Consider the following 17,714-nt stretch of genomic DNA (forward strand, 5'->3'; position numbering starts at 1 on the left):
TAACCATTGGTCCAATATAACAGGCACACTGGGAATTCACCAAGAGCAAGGCAAAACCCGGTTCTAATCTCTGCAAACATGCAAGGTGAAGGGCAGAAATGATTAAGATGACAGATACACGCACTGTGAAGTTCACAAAAACCCCAAATCCACAGAGGTTAAGGATTGACCTTTATCAGAAGGCAAGAAGTCTTTTTACACAAACCTCAGGCACTGATTTGCTTTCTATTTTTAGGTCATGTTCCCAAATCCCTAGAAATAAAATAAACCAACTGATACCAGCTACCATTTATTGAGCACTCGCTAAGAAGCAGGAACAGGGCTGGGTGAATTATCTGCGGCCTCTCATCTCATCCTTGCTGAAACTTGGTGGGGTAACGATTATCCCCATTTTACAGACAAAATGTCAGAGTATAAATAAGTCACCAGTTTTATGTTACTGAACTGGAATGGCCAGCAGGAATTACACAAAACTCCCTGCTAGAACTGTTGGCAATAGGCTTGGTGATTCAGAGAACACAATTCAGGCAGATAACCCAGGTTCAAATTCTGGATCTTTAGGGCCATTTAGAACAAACTCCTTGAACTTCTCTGAGCCTTATTAGTTCATTTTCAAAATAGGTATAGAATATTCATTGCAGGCCTCCCTGCTGGCTCAAGGGGTTAAGATGCAACCTATGAAGCAATCCACAGCCACTGCAGCACGAGTTTGATCTCCCGGCTGGCCAGAGAGCAACCCACATGGAGCAGCAGACCTCTCCTGATTCACCTGCTGCTCCCCTCAGCAGTGTATTTCAGTCAGTCTGCCTGTTCTGTTCCCCACTCTGTCTCTGGTGAATCCTCTCACCATCCACACCTCTGGCCTGTACCTCAGTTCTTATATGCATAAATAAATAAATATTAAAAAAAAAGAATATTGGTTGCATAAGTACTTGATGTGCCTGACTCACAGCAAGTGCTCAAAAATAAATAAATGAAAGTAACAGTTGATATTATCTTTTATATAATTGAACTTGTGATTATTACTTTTAAGATCGTCTCAAATGGCTTTAATTCTGGACCCCACGTCAGGAGCCACTCCTCTAATTAGCAAATAGAAACTCAATTAAAATTCTAAATGTAGCATATTTTCAGCTCACACTCTTAGATAAGAACCTGGTGTGGAAGCCCTAATCAGCTTATCTACCTCTGAAAATCTCTTGGCCAAGGTCAGAGGTCCCTGAGATATCTGTGAGCAAACCAGGGAAGCCCAGCTAGCATGCCAACCCTACCGCCTTCAGAGCTGGCACTTGCATGTTCTGCCTCCTAGAGCATTCTGGGAGTGTCAGCAGGTTGTACAGTTCCAGCATTGCGGTAGGGGTGGAGAGAGACTCAGACACAACAGCAACCCACAAAAGGTGGGGCAAATACTCAGATTTGGAAGCACTGTGCTCAGTTCGTATGGATGAGCTCTTCATGCCTTGCCCACACCCCTGAAACAGACAGAGCCCCGAGCTCACACACAGCTGCCCACCTGCTCTCATTCAGCTGATGCCACAGCATCCAGACAGGTTGAAGTTGCTGTGCACACTCAGGATTTTTGTCCTGCAGTAATAAAGATCCTCTGGGACAGCTCCACCTCCTGCTTGGTTTCTATTTTCCCCTCCTCTTTAAGTGTTAGGGAAGCTAGGATTAAGGAGGCTGGTGACCTGCCTAAGCACACACAAGCTTGAGTGGGAAAGTCCAGGGTCCTCCCTGACATGCTTGATCTGTCTTCCTGGCCCATTTGTTCATGGGCAGTGCTGCCTCCTGCCGTTCCTTGTCTGTGGGGCATATCGCTGTCAAAGACCCGCTGGCTGAGCTCCCCAAGCAGGCTTCTATTTGCTCTGCTGAGCTGTGGTTTTACTTTACATAGTTTACAATGCTATGTCAACTTTATGACTCTGTGATATACAGCCAGCTCTCTGCAAGGCCCCTAAAGCCCAGCAGCGGTGGGCTAAATGAGTTGGCTAAACATGTTGACTAAATGAGTGAGTGGAGGCCTATTTTGCTATTATAAGACTCTGCTTTCTATCCCTCTAGCCAGTTCCTGGGAGTCTGGATCTTGACCCTGTGTTCCACTCTGCAACTAAGACCCTATCCCTGGGTCACTCAGGGATCCCCAATCTACTACCTATCTCTTACCCTGGGTCATCTCTGTTCCCAGAGGTTATCCATTGCTGACTCCAGCTCTCTCAGAATACTCCATTCTCCGGGCTCAGTCTCCCTGAACACTTATTATGTGGGCCCTATACTGGGTGCTGGAGATACACAGATGAATATAGTCCATTCCCTGGCCTCAAGGAACTCAGACTAGAGGACAGAGTATATTGTAACTGAGGACAGTTGTTTAGGAGATAGAGGAGGTGACTGACTCTGCAGACCCAGCCATTCTCATAAGATCTGAGATATTTGAGCTGGCAACTTTTGGGTTCACAGGGCCAGGCTTGCGTAGCATTGCATCAAAGGGCTTTTCCTGATGCCTTTAAAAAACCCCAGAACTTTAAGTAACCACACTCTTTGACTTTACAGTTGTACCTAACTTTCCAGAGTTCACCATGAGGTCAATTTTGCTAATGATGTCAAATAAAGACTTTTAAGGAAAAAATATTGGGAGAGAAATTATTAAGTGTGGACATGGCTGATAGACGCAGTGGCGAGCAGAGTCTGAGCAAGAGGTGGTGTTGCCTGATAGAGAGGTGGGTATGGGTCTGGAGAGATGGGCATGGGACTCCCCTCCCTTCCATGGTCAGGAGTTTGGACTTATCCCAATATTGGTAGTGGGGGTCCTTGGAGGGAATCCGGGTGGGAGAAGGCCTATGATGTGTCACATTCATTTCTCACCAGATCATTTCACTGTCCACTCATCCATTTAATCAGAAATGGGATTGATTGCCTTGTACTGGCACCGAGACTGTGGGTCCATGGATTCAGTCATGGTTCTTCCACTGTCTGCATATGAAGCTTCAGAACTAAGTGATTAGATTGTGGGGAAACTGGAAGGCGAACTTGAGTTCTGCTAGGAAGTCATGTCATTACTTATCTCATTGAGCTCTCAAACCAGATTAGAATGGCTGCACTTTACTGTGTACCATCCCTCCAGCCACACTCCCTACCTTCTCCATGATCCCACTTGCTGATTCCCTTTTTCTGCCTCCATAGATTATTTTTCATCAGATTTTGAATGTCCCAAGTCTTACCCACTAAAAATAACAACAATCAAAGGGAGAATCCTCCAGCTATAGTCTTATTTTTCTTCTCTCCTTCCAAGATTTCTTGAAAGATTGTGATGCCCTCTCTTCCTTCAATCTAGCCAGCATCCTCTGCCATCACCTTTCTGTTGAAACTGTCCTAACCAAGGTCACCCATGACCTGCAGTGGCTAAACCATAGATACTTTTTAATCCTTACCTCATATTAGCCCTTTTCACAGCACAGGGCCCCGGGGCCACTGCTCCCATCCTGTAGGGTTTTCCTCTGGTTCCACAGACACTGTGCAGAATGGATCACCCTCATCCCCTCGCTGGCTCTGTCCTGACATCTTGTGAACCTTCCTTTGCCTAGATATCTTGTCAATGCAGCTGTTTCTTGGGGTTCTAAATGGACTACATTCCCCATTCTCACATTCTCACGCAGTCAATGCTTCTACTCTGAAGACTTTATTAATCACTGTCTAGAGAACGGAAAATCCCAAATCTATACCATCAACCCAAATCTCTTCCTTGAATTACAGACCCCTGGATCCAAAGACCCTGGGCCAACTCAAATTCATACTGTCCTCCCCACTTGCTGCCTGTTTGTACCTCTAATCTCTAGTTGCCAAACCAGAAACTAAGAGTGTCATCTTCAACTCTTTCCTCCTGCACCCTGACAGCCAACCCTTCTGATTTTCTTTCTTTCATATTTCTTCGCTCAGTCTACTTTTCTCCATCCCCACTTCTACTTCACACTTTCACCGAGGTCAGCATCATCATCACTGATCTAACTGCACCAGCCTCCTTACTAGCCGCCCAGAATCGAGTCTAGCACCCCTCACTCCATCGTCCATTGTGAGGCCAGAATGATTTGTTTAAAATATAATTTAACCTGCGCTGCACCATTTGCACTCAGAATATACCCAGATTCCTTGTGCCATCTAAGACCCTTCATGATCTCGAGCCTGCAGACACCCAAGTCCAGCTTCTATCTCTATGGCTGTGGAATAGCCATCTAGCTCACATGGCTAGCACTTTTGAGCCCTTGTCCAGGCTGATCTCTCCACCTTTGATATTAGCCCTCCTGCTGATCTCGTCTCCCCCTATTTGATAGGTTCTTTGCATCCTCAAGCTCCAGCTTAGCAGAGCTCCCTTCTTTAACCTCTTAGGTCAATGGCAGTGCCTTCTCTGGGTCCACATAGCTATAAAGCTGAGCTGAGCTCAGCTGTAAAAATTGTAGCTGAGATTTGTCATCACACTCATTGTTAGAAAGTCATTTCCAGACAACAGAAGGTCCTAGCATGCATGTAAATATGAATTGAAAGACCAGAAAAGGAAATTAAAGTCTTTTGGGGTGAAGAGAACTTTTCTCGTAGGAGAACAGAACAGTCCGGGTTCAGTATCTCAGATGTGACTTATTTGCACACATATTTTTTTATTTTCTTATTTCAACCTTTTTTTCTTGTGGTGAGTGGGTGGCTCCAGGAAATCTTGGAGTTAAGAGTGGCTTGAGAAAGATAAAACGACTCTTGGAAGAAAGTTTTGTGAACAGGGAGTGGTGAAAGGCACAAATGAACTTTTCCTGGTTGGGACATCCTGGCCAGCCAGATGTTACCCCACTGGGACAGCAGTCCTGGCCCTGCTTTCAGCAGGATGGGCCACACACTGTCCTCTGGCCTTGCCTCTGCTGTGTGGGGGACAGGGCTGCTGTCGTTCCTTCATCTTGGGATTGTGCAGTGACTGACACAACGGAGGGATGCTGCTTTCTCCAAGTGCTCTGGGGAAGATTGTGACATTGTGTTGAAGACTCAGGGTTGAAGAGGAGCATGTTTGACCTCACAAAACTAAAATTAGAATACCCTGCAACTGATAGCAGTTAGGAAAAAGTGAGAAAGATTCCAACCAAATGCCTAGGGATTAATTTCTTTAAAAGCATGCTGTTTAAGTTCATGGATTTCTGTAGGTGAAATATGATATGCTCAACTTTTTCAACTCAGTCTTATGTAAATTACTAAATATGTATTGAGCACTTCCACACATTAGGCAATGTGTTGTATGCGGGGTATAGAGGTGACTAGGAAATGTCCACTCTTACTCTGGGTATCACCAGAAGGAAGGCCCTGGCTGAGAACAGGTAGTAGGAGGATAAGGAGGAAGGAGGTGGGAGGAGGCTTGTGATTTGTGTTATTTTAGCACACTAGTAGTGTATTTAGTACCTTTTCACCATCTGTAAGCTTCAGTCAACCCCAGATGATGCAACCCCAGATGATGCAATACACGTGCTCCATAGAATTAGCTGTTCTCTATCCTGCATTCCCAACTTTGGATATTGGAGGGAGGCAGGGAGAGGGCACAGAGAGATGGTCATAATTTACAAGGATTCCCCACAAATTGCCTCCCTCAGATGGCCCAGCAATATTAATTCAATACCTCTCACCTGCCTCCTATGCAGCCCCCACCTCCATGACACTTGCTGGCTGCAGATATGCTGGCAGAGGTCCCTGGTCTGATAGTCATATCCTGGGCACCATACTCTGGGGCACACAGGCCATGGAGCACTGTGCAAAACATTTTTAAGGATCAAAATTGGATTTCATCCCCTGTCAGATGAGGAAGTAGCGTGTCTAACTGAAATTCAGAGGACTGGGTCTCGCTGCCAGGGAGCATTCTCTCCAGGGAGCTCTTCTGAAGGTGTAAGTCAAGTCTCTTGGGATCAAAGTGCCAATGTGGACAGATACTTGTATGCAGGAGACCAGCCTCGTCCATCACTTCATGCCAAGAGTGTGACAGGTCAATTCTCTCTTTCTGAATAGCTTAAGAATCTCAATGACTATCTTTCCTGAGTCAAAGACTTTATATCTATTATCACTAATACCAGATGGTGGGTTAGTGTAGAACGGTGGTTCTCAAAGAGTAGTCTCTGGACCAGCAAAAAAGTACCTGGAAACAAGTGACATGAACAAATCCTTTGGCTCCACTCTAGATCCACTGATTCAGAAAATCCAGAAGAAGGGCCTAGTGATCTGTATTTTACCACCCTCCCCCTTAATCCTACTGCATGTTCAAGTGTGAGATCCCCAGGGATGGTGTTAAGAGTATGAAATCAGACTGAGTTCAGGATCCTGTCTCCACAACTACGAAAAGTGTTTGTTTCCTCATCTGTAAACTGGCGACAATAGAGTATCTGTTACCACTGCACAGGGTAATTGTAAGGAAAATTAACACATGTAAGTACTTAGAAATGTGCCTGGATAGAGAACCTGCTTGAGAATATTAGATGCTCTTCCTCCATGGTAATCACTGCTGATTATACACATAAGGAAGCTGAGGCTAGAGAAGTGAAGGTAGATTTCTACAGAGATAACACATAGAGACACACTGCATTTCAGGGGATGAAGGTGGGGTGCCTGGCATGTGAAGTCATGCAGGGAGGGGCGCCTGTGAATCTTGGTCCTGCCCCTCCCCTCTTTCTCTCTCCTTACTGGGATTTTATGGAGAATACAAATGAACCTGTGTGACATGAACTTTTCCTCACTTTCCTTCATCCCTGGTCAGAGGGTGGGATAGCATGAGTGGAGGTACGGTGAGGATTTGGGGTACGACACTGCCTGAGGAATTAGGTGACAAATTAAAATTCATTCCTGTGGAAAATTGAGAGATTAACCAAATTGCCTAGGCTTGTAAGAGACTTCATGGATTGAGGTCTTTGGGGTAATTAGCAAATTGGGCATGGAATTGGTAGGCTATTAATGAGGAAAGTTTTGTCCTTGACGTGACTGGATTGGGGCCCTTTCCAGCCACATGCAAACCTCCTAAGATATTTGTGATCTTCTCTTTTCCACAGCGTTAAGAACAAGGAAGGGTTGTGCTTTCTCATGGGGTTCCCCTGGTTTGGGGCTGTACCACTAGGCCTAGGAGCTTTTTTGAAGGGACTTCCTGTTATAGAGAATCTTGGCAGATGGTTTTAGAAGGTAAGGTTCAGAGTACCACTAGAGACTGGGGAAAAGGCCTCATTTTACTTCCAAAAAACATTAAGCAATACACGAGAACCATAGCTTCTTATACCTCATGTTTTTCACCTTCCCCCTGTCCTCACCCCTCCCCACTAAACTGTACCTACACAGAGACACCAGAACAGTTCAACATAATCATTAGTGGCTTTTACAAAACTGGCCTGGATGTTAACTTCTCAGATGTGTGCTAACTGCAATCAGGGCTGATCATGTATTAATGATGATTGTTTATGTTTATTTGCCAGGGGCATCTTAAGGCTCACATTTGAGAATTCAGAGCCTCCTATTTATTGGCTTCTTCCTTTCGGTCACATCAATAGGAGTGATTATTCTGCTTCTCCAGTGTCACAGGGTCCGACATGTGTTATAATAGGAAGAAGACGGTTGCTAAGGCTTTTCCTGTAATTTGGGGATGACCCACTGGGGGCCAGGAACACACACTTTGACACCATTCTATGTAAACCCAGACATGCTTCTGCTCATTTTAATTAGACAGATAAAATTAGCAAGGAGATTAAGGTAACAGGAGAAATTAAAAATATTTCAATGTTAGGTGGAATTTACAAAAGTGAATTGAACAATGAGGTACAAGAAGGAACGCAAAGAGAAACACAGACACATTTGAAACATTCCTCGATGCCACACGGCTTGAGCCAGTCCACAGATAAGGTCAGAAGAATCCTCCCTCCCACCTCTTAAATCACAGATTCCAGGCATGTGGAAGAACATTCTCCAGAAACACTTTCCTTCTCCTTCTCTTCAGATGGTACCAAGAATAATGAATCAGTCAGTCTCACTCTAGAATGTCCCACACTGCATCCAATTCAAACCACTCACCTGTTTCCTGTCTGAATTTGTAAGCTCTTGAGAGTTCTTTTGTTTTCCCCTTCCCATTTATTTTTCTCCCTGCCCTCTTCTCCACATTGAGCCAATAGGCCACTCAGGCCATCCAGAAAACCAAACCCACACCACGTTCTGGCCTCTCTGGGTTTTTCAGGGGCAGACTTCCCGGTTCTTCTTTCTTGTTTGCATCTGTTACGAACAAGCACAATCATTTTAGAACGCAGACATACAGAGGCGTGCTCTCGCACACGGAAACAGGTTTTTCTTTTTTTTTTTTTTTCCCAATTTGTGGTGTCTTTTTCCTTTTTGCAGAAAATGCAAACAAAAGAAAAACAAGGTTTTCAATTGAAGGTACATCGCTTCTTCAATATGAAGACATTAATTGAATTGGTTGGATCCCCCATGCAGTGGTCAGCAAAGTCCTTTGGCAACTGACAGAACGACATCTGGAGACTCAGGAGCTGGGGTTTGTTTGAAGAAACTTCCCTATAGGAGTCATGAGCAAAGGGTAATGGATGTGGGAGAAGGGAGAGGACTCTCAGGGAGTAGTACAAAAGGAGAAAAGAAAAGAATGTCATTGGTGAGGAAGAAAGTGGAAAACTGCTTCTGCTTCTTCCCTCTACCTCCTTCCCTTTCTTCCTGTGGATGGATGTCACCAGCCCATGGAGGGTGCAAGCCGGTTAACTCTTGGTCCCCCGATGCATATTGTTTTGTCTTCGCTTCCGTTGAACATCATCTTTTCATATTTTTATTATTATATATTTGGTTCCCCACGGCATCTTCAACATGCTTCTGTCACTGAGAAACAAAGGTTGCCTATTAGGAGTAGGTCCATTTTATTCTTCCTTGATGATAATGCATTTCTCAGCTGAGAAGCCAATCTTTCCAGAACATTCCACAGTGGTCAACCTCTGGTTCCCCCTGGGGCCTGGTCCTTTTCCTTCCTCTCCTCCCCCCAGAAAACAAGAGTCCTCATGCCATTGCTGTTGGTGACTGACTCATCTGGACCCTCATAGAATGAATGCTGTTCAGGATCTTCTTCTGATGACCTGCCAAGGTGACCCCTATTCTCAGGAGGTCTCTAGGAGGGAAAAAGCCACAAAAGAAGGCACTTTAGTGTTAGAACAGCTTTTCACAGACCAGAACTCATCACAGAAGGCGAGTGCCTGATAATAGTTGGGTAACCAAGTAAGTGTTGAAAATCCAATAAGCCCAAGTTTGCCAAAGTCTTTGGCAAACAATTAACTAGAAATTTTTTTCTCATTCCTACTTGTGGCCCACGTCCCTAATGCCACCACCATCTTAGACGCCCCAATCCTTGCCTATGGTCCTGGAGTAGCCTCTTCACTGTGCCCATGACCCTGTGTAGACTGGAAGAAACTTTCCTCTGCATTTTTTTTTTAAAACTTTAAGAATGCACTGTTTGGGGAGCTTCGGTTACTTTGTGGAGATTTTTGCTCCACAAAACTAGTGCTCACCCAGTGAGATTGAAAAGATGTGGGGCTTGCCTTGGTGTTCTGATGTTTTCCCCTGAGTTTCCATTTTCTGCCTCTGTTTGAATTTTAATGTCATGAATTTTTTAGAAGGATGATCTCAAAATAACTTTCAAATATCTGCCCAAGCAGGAATCCAAGAAATATGTTTAGGACAGGGGTTTGACTTCAATTTATCTTTGAGTTTGATGAATCTTAATATGAACAAGTTCATGGTTTATATTTGACTTTGGGGAGACCCATGCATCATTCTAGTGAAGAATAACAATATGCAGCATTGCTTGAGTGCTTCCCATGTGCCATACACCACCTGATTTACACCTATGGAAGCATTTTATAAAAACTGACAAACCACTCAATATCAAGGATAATAATTTAACAGTAATTATTTCTCATGTGCATCCAATAGGCAGAAAGTAGGCCAATGGGTTTGCATGTATTATTTCATTTACCTCTCAACACAAACCAACAAAGTAGGCACTATTATTATCTGCACATTTATAGACAAATAGAAGTAGGGCTCAAAGACGTTAAGTAACATGTAAAGATCACACAGTGGTAAAATGGGAGTGGAGTTGGGGTTCAAATTCAAGACTGCCTGGCTCTCAACAAACCTGCAGGGCTGCTTAGAACTCTTCTAACAGCCTCACTATGTGCCCCACCCCCACCTGTCCCTGGCATAGCGGGCAACTCTGCATGATATATGCCAGATCCATGAGCTAGAGCCTGAATCAAGCCCTTCTCCACAATGCCCTGGCCTCCTGGTGTCCCCCCGCCACTACCACCTTTTAGCTGGCGGTCAGTCCCCCACTAGGCTGCAGTGGATTTGTCAAATGGCTCATGTCTTTTTATCAAACACACTTTTTATCATACATACTTGAATTTCAAATCCATAAATTATACCACGAACTCTTTTATTTAGTTGCTGGGTCTCTCTTCCCATCTTTTATCTCTCCAGAAACAAACTAAATTGCTCCGATAGTGTGTGGACATTTTTTACTTTGAACTAAATCCCTTAATTTTCAGTTTCACTTTCCTTTTAATCTTCCCTTATTCTTTTTCATGTGGTTATTCCATGACTGGGAAAATGGCATCACTTGATCCCTTCAGTTTCTGGGGAATGAGATGAAGATGGGCCCTGTACTCAGACAGATCACAGTGGGGAACCAGCAGTAGCCCTATCTTCATGAAAACCCACTTTGTCCCTGACCCCAGACCCTCCAATCAACTGAGGCATTCAGTACAGCACTGCAAGACAGGGAAGTTGGCAAGTGATTTTCTTTTTCTTTTTAATTTTGGTGTATGACAATTCATAATAGTGGGTACTGTCTTTTTAGCCATCACCAGGAAATAAACCCACATCCAAAAAATTGAATTCTGATTTTAATGTATCCAGAGCTAGATGCACATTTGGGTCATCTCAGGGAAAAAGTGGAAGTTCCATTATTTCTGAAAAGAATAAATTTCAGAGCAGTGGAGCTGAACTCCATGGAGGCTGATGACCAAGCAGGAGCTGGGGACAGAAGATCCAGTGTCAGGAAGTTGTGCCTCTGGGGCCCAACTGCTGGGGGAAGATGACACCTTTCTACCCTGGAACTCAGCAACTGACCAGGCCCAGAGGGACCCCCAGCACCTATCACTGTGTTTGGCAGATGATCAGTACATGCTTTCCCACTGCCTGGGGGACTGACTGATCCTTTACCACAGGAAATGTGCTTTACAGGTACCAAAACCAGTGCTGGAAGTCCACACTGTAACTTAGGCAACAGGTGAGGTCCCCTCTGGTGTGTGTATATGTGTGTGTGTGTTTGTGTATGTGTATGCACGTGCACATGCACATTAAAAATTAAACTCTTCCAGCAGTGGAATAATAAATAATAATAATAATAATAACAACAACAACATAAATTCAACCCTGCCAATGTTAGTCCAGGACTCCCCAAACTTTGCTGCATGTGAGAACACGTGGGGGAGCTTGTAAATACTGCAGCCAGGTCTCACCACACAGTATATCAAGCAGAAGATCTGGGTGTAGAAGTCAGGCATCAGTATTTGTGAAAGATTCCCAAGTGATTCCAATATGCCACAAAGAATGTGCCCTACACCGCCCGCACAAGCTGGCGGGAAGTACGGATCAAACTGGTGAGCAGGAGAGCAGATCTTAGTGGCCCCTTGGCTTGGCCTCTCTTGGGTGCTGACTTTTCAGGCCCTACTATCTTCACCAACTTTTTGAGTCTGCTGAATGGAGGGGTGGAACAGATGAGAATATTTCCCGGAACTACAGTTCCACAAAACTCTGCCCCTCAAAAATATGGTTCCATGGTAGTTGATAATTATAAATTGGTTTCTTTATTTCAGGATTTCTCATGGCCTTTGCAATGCTAATATGTGTAGTGACTCTCCAAGAGGGTGATAAAATCTGCAGTATTTTCCAAATTTATTTGACCTTGGGACCCTTTTTTTTCTCCCAAGAGAATCTATTAACATTTCCCAGAACTAGTGATACTCAGAACATTTGTGGGGAAATGATGGACTGCTTGGATCTTTAAGACCCTTTCTCGCTCTCATCTTATTTGAATAATTTAATTTTTTGTGTCCTGTATCCTCCCGTGGGAGCTGCAGACTGGTAAAGAATTTGTGGGGGATGGAAATATATGCTTATTTACAAGTGCCATCTGAGTAGGAATACAAGCTCCCCACACATCTGAAGTTGTTGCTGAATCAGTGCAATGTCTCTTCCGGCTATGTTGTCGAAAGTGCTGGCTGGCTGTGTTCTTTCCATCTGGATGCTCTCTTTGATGAGTTGAGTTTAAAAAACATAAATGGAGGAGAGACTCTCAGTGATTAGGCAAATGGCATATGGCTGGGGCTTTGAAGAACTCTCATTTGGGGCCCAGAGTGGATCTTGGCCTCCCCACACCTCCCCTCGCCTCTCCCTCCATCTCTCCAAGTCACTTCCCCACCAGGCCTGGTTCTATGCAGAGTTGGAGCTCTGGGGAAGGAGTCAGAAATCAGGACTCCTACGTTGGAAAATTGCAGGGAAGAGACCTTGACCCCCACCATGGACTGGATAAAGTCCATTCTCTTTACTCACTCTGATGTCATCTGGGCGACCAACTGGAGGGAGGTGAAGCCGGCAGTGAGAAAGCTGTCCCTGTACTGGACCATTTTGATGGCACTGAGCCAGTCATCCACGGTGGTAAAGGCCGTGAAGTCTGGGATGGAGCGGTCTAGCAGGGGTTGGGAAGGCCTGCGGGACAGAGGAAGCAGGTGACCACAGAGCTATAGAGGCGAGTGGAGAGAGTCACAATCAGGTACATAGCAGTCTCCGTGAAGAGCAGCATCCCAGATTACACTGGAGCCTTGCGATGCCCTTTTTTTCCTTATTGAATCCTTAAAGTTGACATATCTTCTAAAGACCAGTTGGCCAGTCTCCCAGCCTCTGTCACATCCCAGTCAACCCAGACAGGCAGACTGACACAGATTGCAGTTTTAAGGGGAGGTAGGGCCCATAAAAATTTTGTAAACTTAAATTTACCATCCAAAGACATGATTCTTTTAAAAATATGTACAGTTAATTACAACTTCCCCATATCTATTAACCTATTTTGTCTGGTTTCATCCTTAGCAAACTAGAAATAAATGGAACAGAGAAGTCAACTACTGACTTTGTCTGGTACATTCTTTAAGCAGACACAAAGGTCCCCAATCCAGAAATCAAGATGCCATCTTGACATCTCCCTCACCCTTAACATCCATGCCCGTTCCTCCACCAAGTCATAAAGATTTTCCTCCAAAATTACTCACATGCATCCACTTTTTTCCATACCATGGCCCTGAAATAAGGCACTGTCTGACTCCTGCTGTGTTCTCCTACTAGTCTTTCTTCATGCTTGTTGCCTTCAACACAAGGTTTACACTACAGTCTGACGTGCTTTTAAAAATGCAGTGGTGATCATCTCAGTTGCCCTCTCGCTGGCCCTGATTCATGGTAAACTTTTCCATAGGAGCTCATTACTTTGAAGATCAAGCTCAGGATTCATGGCAGGGCCAGCAGGCTCCTTTCTACCTCATCAGCCTCAATCCCCACCAACCCCCTCACAAATTGCACACCCAAACACACTGGCCCTGTCCTTCCCACCCTTGGGTCTCTGTTCATGCTTACTCTTGGACTGGAACCCTTGTTCCTCTGCTCTTCTCTCCCTTGCATTCTCACCCTGCAGCTTTCAATACAACTCATCAGGGAAGCCACTCTGACACCAGACTAAGTCAAGTACTCTCCCTGCCACGGTAGTCATTTGTATCAATTTGTATTTATTTGGGTGATGATTCAATTAATGTTTCCTAGTCCAAAATGATCCTAAGCTCCATGAAGGCAGAGACCAAGTCTATCTTGTCCATTCTATAGTGACAGCAATGGGTATAGTGCATGGCACATAAGCACCCAATAAACTTGGATTTATTTGGTTTATGAATTAGTAAATGAGTTAACACTGCCAACGCAGATGAGTAAAGTAGAGCTGACAGTTATTGACAGTAGCTGACAGTTGTGTGCATTTGCTCATAACAAATTCAACTGTTTTGTACTTCTTTGTCCCATAGCAATCAGGGACTTTACCTGTTAATGCATAGGCCAAGGCTCCAAGTCTGAAGCTCCATCTGCCTAGTGAACTGGTGTGGCTAACAGAGAGGGTGCCTTCTGGAAACAGAATTACCCAGTAGTGCAGGCCTCAAGTCAGATCAGACGGCTCCACTACAGAGCCTATCTGAAGCCAATGGAAGGTAGAAACCCAGGCAAGTGTCTTACCATCTGTTTACAGCCCATGCTGGAGGCAGAGAATATTTTAGAGAATTGGGAGAGAAAAAGGAAAGGAAGGCTCTTCAAACTTCTCTGACTCGTGAATAAACTCAGCAGCCTCCTTTTTTGCTCTTAATAGACCAAATGGCTAGCCAGTCCTGCTGTCAGCCCTGCCCCTGACTATGAGACCGCCCATACATAGGAGTCAGCAGTACCCCTAGACTCACACGGCGGTGATGGTTGCCACAGTCTTGAGACTTGCCGGGTTCCGGATCATCTTGTCCAGGGTATTGACAATCTCTGCAAAGCGGGGTCGACTATTACGGTCCTTCTGCCAACAGTCCAGCATGAGCTGGTGCAGAGCAGCTGGGCAGTCCATAGGTGGGGGCAGCCGGTAGTCCTGCTCAATGGCATTGATGACCTGCAGTGACACCCACAGAAATAGGTGTGATTGAGTTATAGGCCACTAGGCAGTCGTTCACAAATGAGCCAATGAGAACTGAGCCTCCCTGACCTTATTTAAGCCCACTGGGTGCCCTCATTCTGTTCTCATATCCCACCTGCTGTAATGGATTTTACATGCACTTGGCTTTCCCCTCAGACTACAGTCTCCTAGAAAGTAGGGGCCACATCTTATTGTCCCTTTGTGTCCCCAGCATCTGTCACAGGGCTTGACACACACTAGATCTCTTTCAGTGTTATTGAAGAAGGATCTGATCAAGAGCTTGAGCTGTTCACTCAAAGATCAGACCCATTTCTGTTTCACTGGCAGTGGTGGCACCAGGAGTGAAGAAACGTGGGCCAATGGAAAATCTAGCTAACCCCAATGTATGGACACCCACCAGAGCATATGGGGCTGCATCCTTTCTCCAATAAGGGAAGTCAAAGGCAGGAAAAGAATCAGCAATTGAAGAAGAGCCCACTCCATGCCAGGGACCCTCCACCTGCTTCCTTGGCATTATTTGCCTTAGTTTTCATGACGTAGCAACAGGAATTGGGATGAAGATAATTTGATTAAGCACATTGGTTCAGTATGAATAACAATGGTCAAAATAACAAAGTGATCTAAAATGATTATCTCCATTAGGTTTTGATCATTTCTGCAGACTTCAAGGATAATTTTGTAACTCTTATACAACCTTTAAGTGCCATTGTCTGTCTTTCAAACTGTTGTGTTTTTCAGCCTTTACTTCTTAATTTCCAATTCATTTAAATCAATTATGCCTGCTCTGTGCTTTTTGTAACAGCAAAAATAATTGTATACGACCCAGTGTTAAACATATTAATTAATTATAGCACATTCGAAACACAATGGAAGGCCTGGTATAGAAAGCAGGCCTTAAAGTGCAACTGCAAAAATTGACCTATTAAAATGGGAAATACGCTCACATTGTAGCATTCAGCAAAAGAGCAGGCTGCAAACCACAGGCAAGGTATAATCTTGCTTTTGTGAAAAACAAAACACACAAAAAGCCAAAACAAAAGACAATGATTCTATACATGCACAGAAAAGACCTTGGAAGGCCACAGCACATGGAGTGAAGGGTGGTCACCTCTGGGTGGGTAGAAACACAGAATAGCCTATGCTGCTCCTTCTGCTTGTTTGTATGCGTATTTTCTGTAGTAATTATGCATTGATTTTTTACATTAAAGCAAACAGTTAAAGCTCCTTAAACAACGAAGAAAATAATCTGGAGTTCAGGGAATTTCGGATGATGTTGCCTTTACTTAAAAGCAATGTTGCTTCCTGCCATGCTATTGTGAGTGGTGGCTGGTAAAAAAAAAAAAAAAATCAGATTAATTTCAACTGATTCTTCCTGTGTTTTTTTTCCACTGTGTAAATTGGTCAGAAAGTGAATATTTTCAGTTTACATTTTTACAAATTCTACTCACAGTGTATAGGATAGGAGATGGGGCACGAGATAATATGATAACCTGAAGTCATTAGAGATAATCAAGGTGTATTATTCCTTCTAGCCAGTGTGGTGGAAAAACAAATAAGCACACAAACCATGATGATATTAGCACTACATAAAAAACCAGTGACAGGGAACATTCACTTTTGAATAATATGTTGTACCAAGGACAGATTGTTGTCTGTCAAACTACCGTCAATCAAATTACCTGCCATGATCTTAGGAGGACATTTAGTCCATCTTCCCTGTGAGGAAATGGAGGCACAGCAGTGAAATAATTTGCCTGAGGGTGCACAGCTAGTCAAAGATAAGTCTGGGAATAAATCACAGGGTGTCTGATTTTAAGTTTGAATACCTCAAAACCCACTTTCCCTAGGTTTCCCTGGCCCTGCCACTGTAATCTCCATCTGGAAAACAGTCCTTGGGGCTGTCTGACGTTCCTCATTGCAGGAAAGAAGGGTACAGAGCTAAATCAAGTAATCCATAAGGATGAGTAGCTGGGCATCATTCCCATCAGCCTGGCCCATAAACCATCACCTCTTTCCAGCTCCTTCCAGGCAGCCAAATCAAGGGGCCCTGCCACAGAGTCCCCATTTACTGTGGAGACACGTGAATTACCCATTGAATGGTAACCCAGGCTGTTCCTGGGTTGCCTGAGGACAAGCTAAGTGGGGCTCCAGGAGCAGCTCATGTCCAAATCCAACTTCTCACACTGCTGGGAGACCCCCAAGTCTCATATTCCCCTATACTTCTGGCATCTTTGCTCAAATTTTTGGATACTAGTGCCCAAAATACTAATTTTCCTCACTGACAAGATTACTCTTCTATCTGTGCATGTCAGGAAAGAGCGCTGGAGTCAGGGCCCTCCTGTGAGGACACAGCTCCACAGAGTGACCAGCTGACCGAGAGACTGAGGGACCATGCACACCTAACTTCTGCTTTTGATTGAATGCAACTTAGTCACTTTGCCCTGCTCTTCTCTATAGGCCAACTTGTTGGCACTTTTGCAAGATAGTCAAAGACAGGGTTCTGGTTTTGTATTCCCTCTATTTGCTTGGCGTGCTTTCCTTTTAAAAGGGCATCAAAGAACCGATGACTCTTCCTCCCTGGAGATCAGGCAGGAGCTCTGAACTCACACTCTGTTGGTGACGGTGCAGCATCATGATTAGGGGCATTGACCTTGGAGATCTGGGTTCAAATCCTAATTCATTTCTTTTTTCTTTTTTTTTTTAGATTCATCTATTTATTTATACAAGAACTGGGGTATAGGTCAGATGCGCAGGAAGGTGAGAGGATCCATCAGAGACAGAGTAGGGAGCAGAACAAGCAGACTGACGAAACACACTGCTGAGGGGAGCAGCAGGTGTGACAGGAGAGGTCTGCCGCGCCATGTGGGGCCCTCACCGGCTGGCCAGGATCGAACCTGGTGCTGCAGAGGCT

At 44.5% G+C, this 17,714-nt stretch overlaps 1 protein-coding gene across 5 annotated transcripts in view; it reads right to left on the bottom strand.

Moving 5' to 3' along the window:
- Positions 1–7,457: 7,457 nt before the first annotated feature.
- Positions 7,458–17,714, bottom strand: part of EPHB1 (EPH receptor B1) — a 424,222-nt gene continuing 413,965 nt past the window's right edge. For 3 of the 5 annotated variants that reach the window (XM_054700812.1, XM_054700815.1, XM_054700813.1), the window contains exons 14-16: positions 14,586–14,779; positions 12,655–12,810; positions 11,547–12,353 (exon numbers count right to left, since the gene is read on the bottom strand). In XM_054700812.1, coding sequence (XP_054556787.1) covers positions 12,143–12,353; positions 12,655–12,810; positions 14,586–14,779 — 561 coding nt within the window. In that variant the 3' untranslated portion in view covers positions 11,547–12,142. Of the gene's footprint in view, positions 9,149–11,546; positions 12,354–12,654; positions 12,811–14,585; positions 14,780–17,714 lie in introns of those variants that run through there. The other 2 variants (XM_037525939.2, XM_054700814.1) reach the window with 2 other exon arrangements.

Source organism: Talpa occidentalis, unplaced genomic scaffold (assembly GCF_014898055.3).
Source record: "Talpa occidentalis isolate TD23 unplaced genomic scaffold, MPIMG_talOcc4v2.1 talOcc4.4, whole genome shotgun sequence".
Taxonomy (NCBI): domain Eukaryota; kingdom Metazoa; phylum Chordata; class Mammalia; order Eulipotyphla; family Talpidae; genus Talpa; species Talpa occidentalis.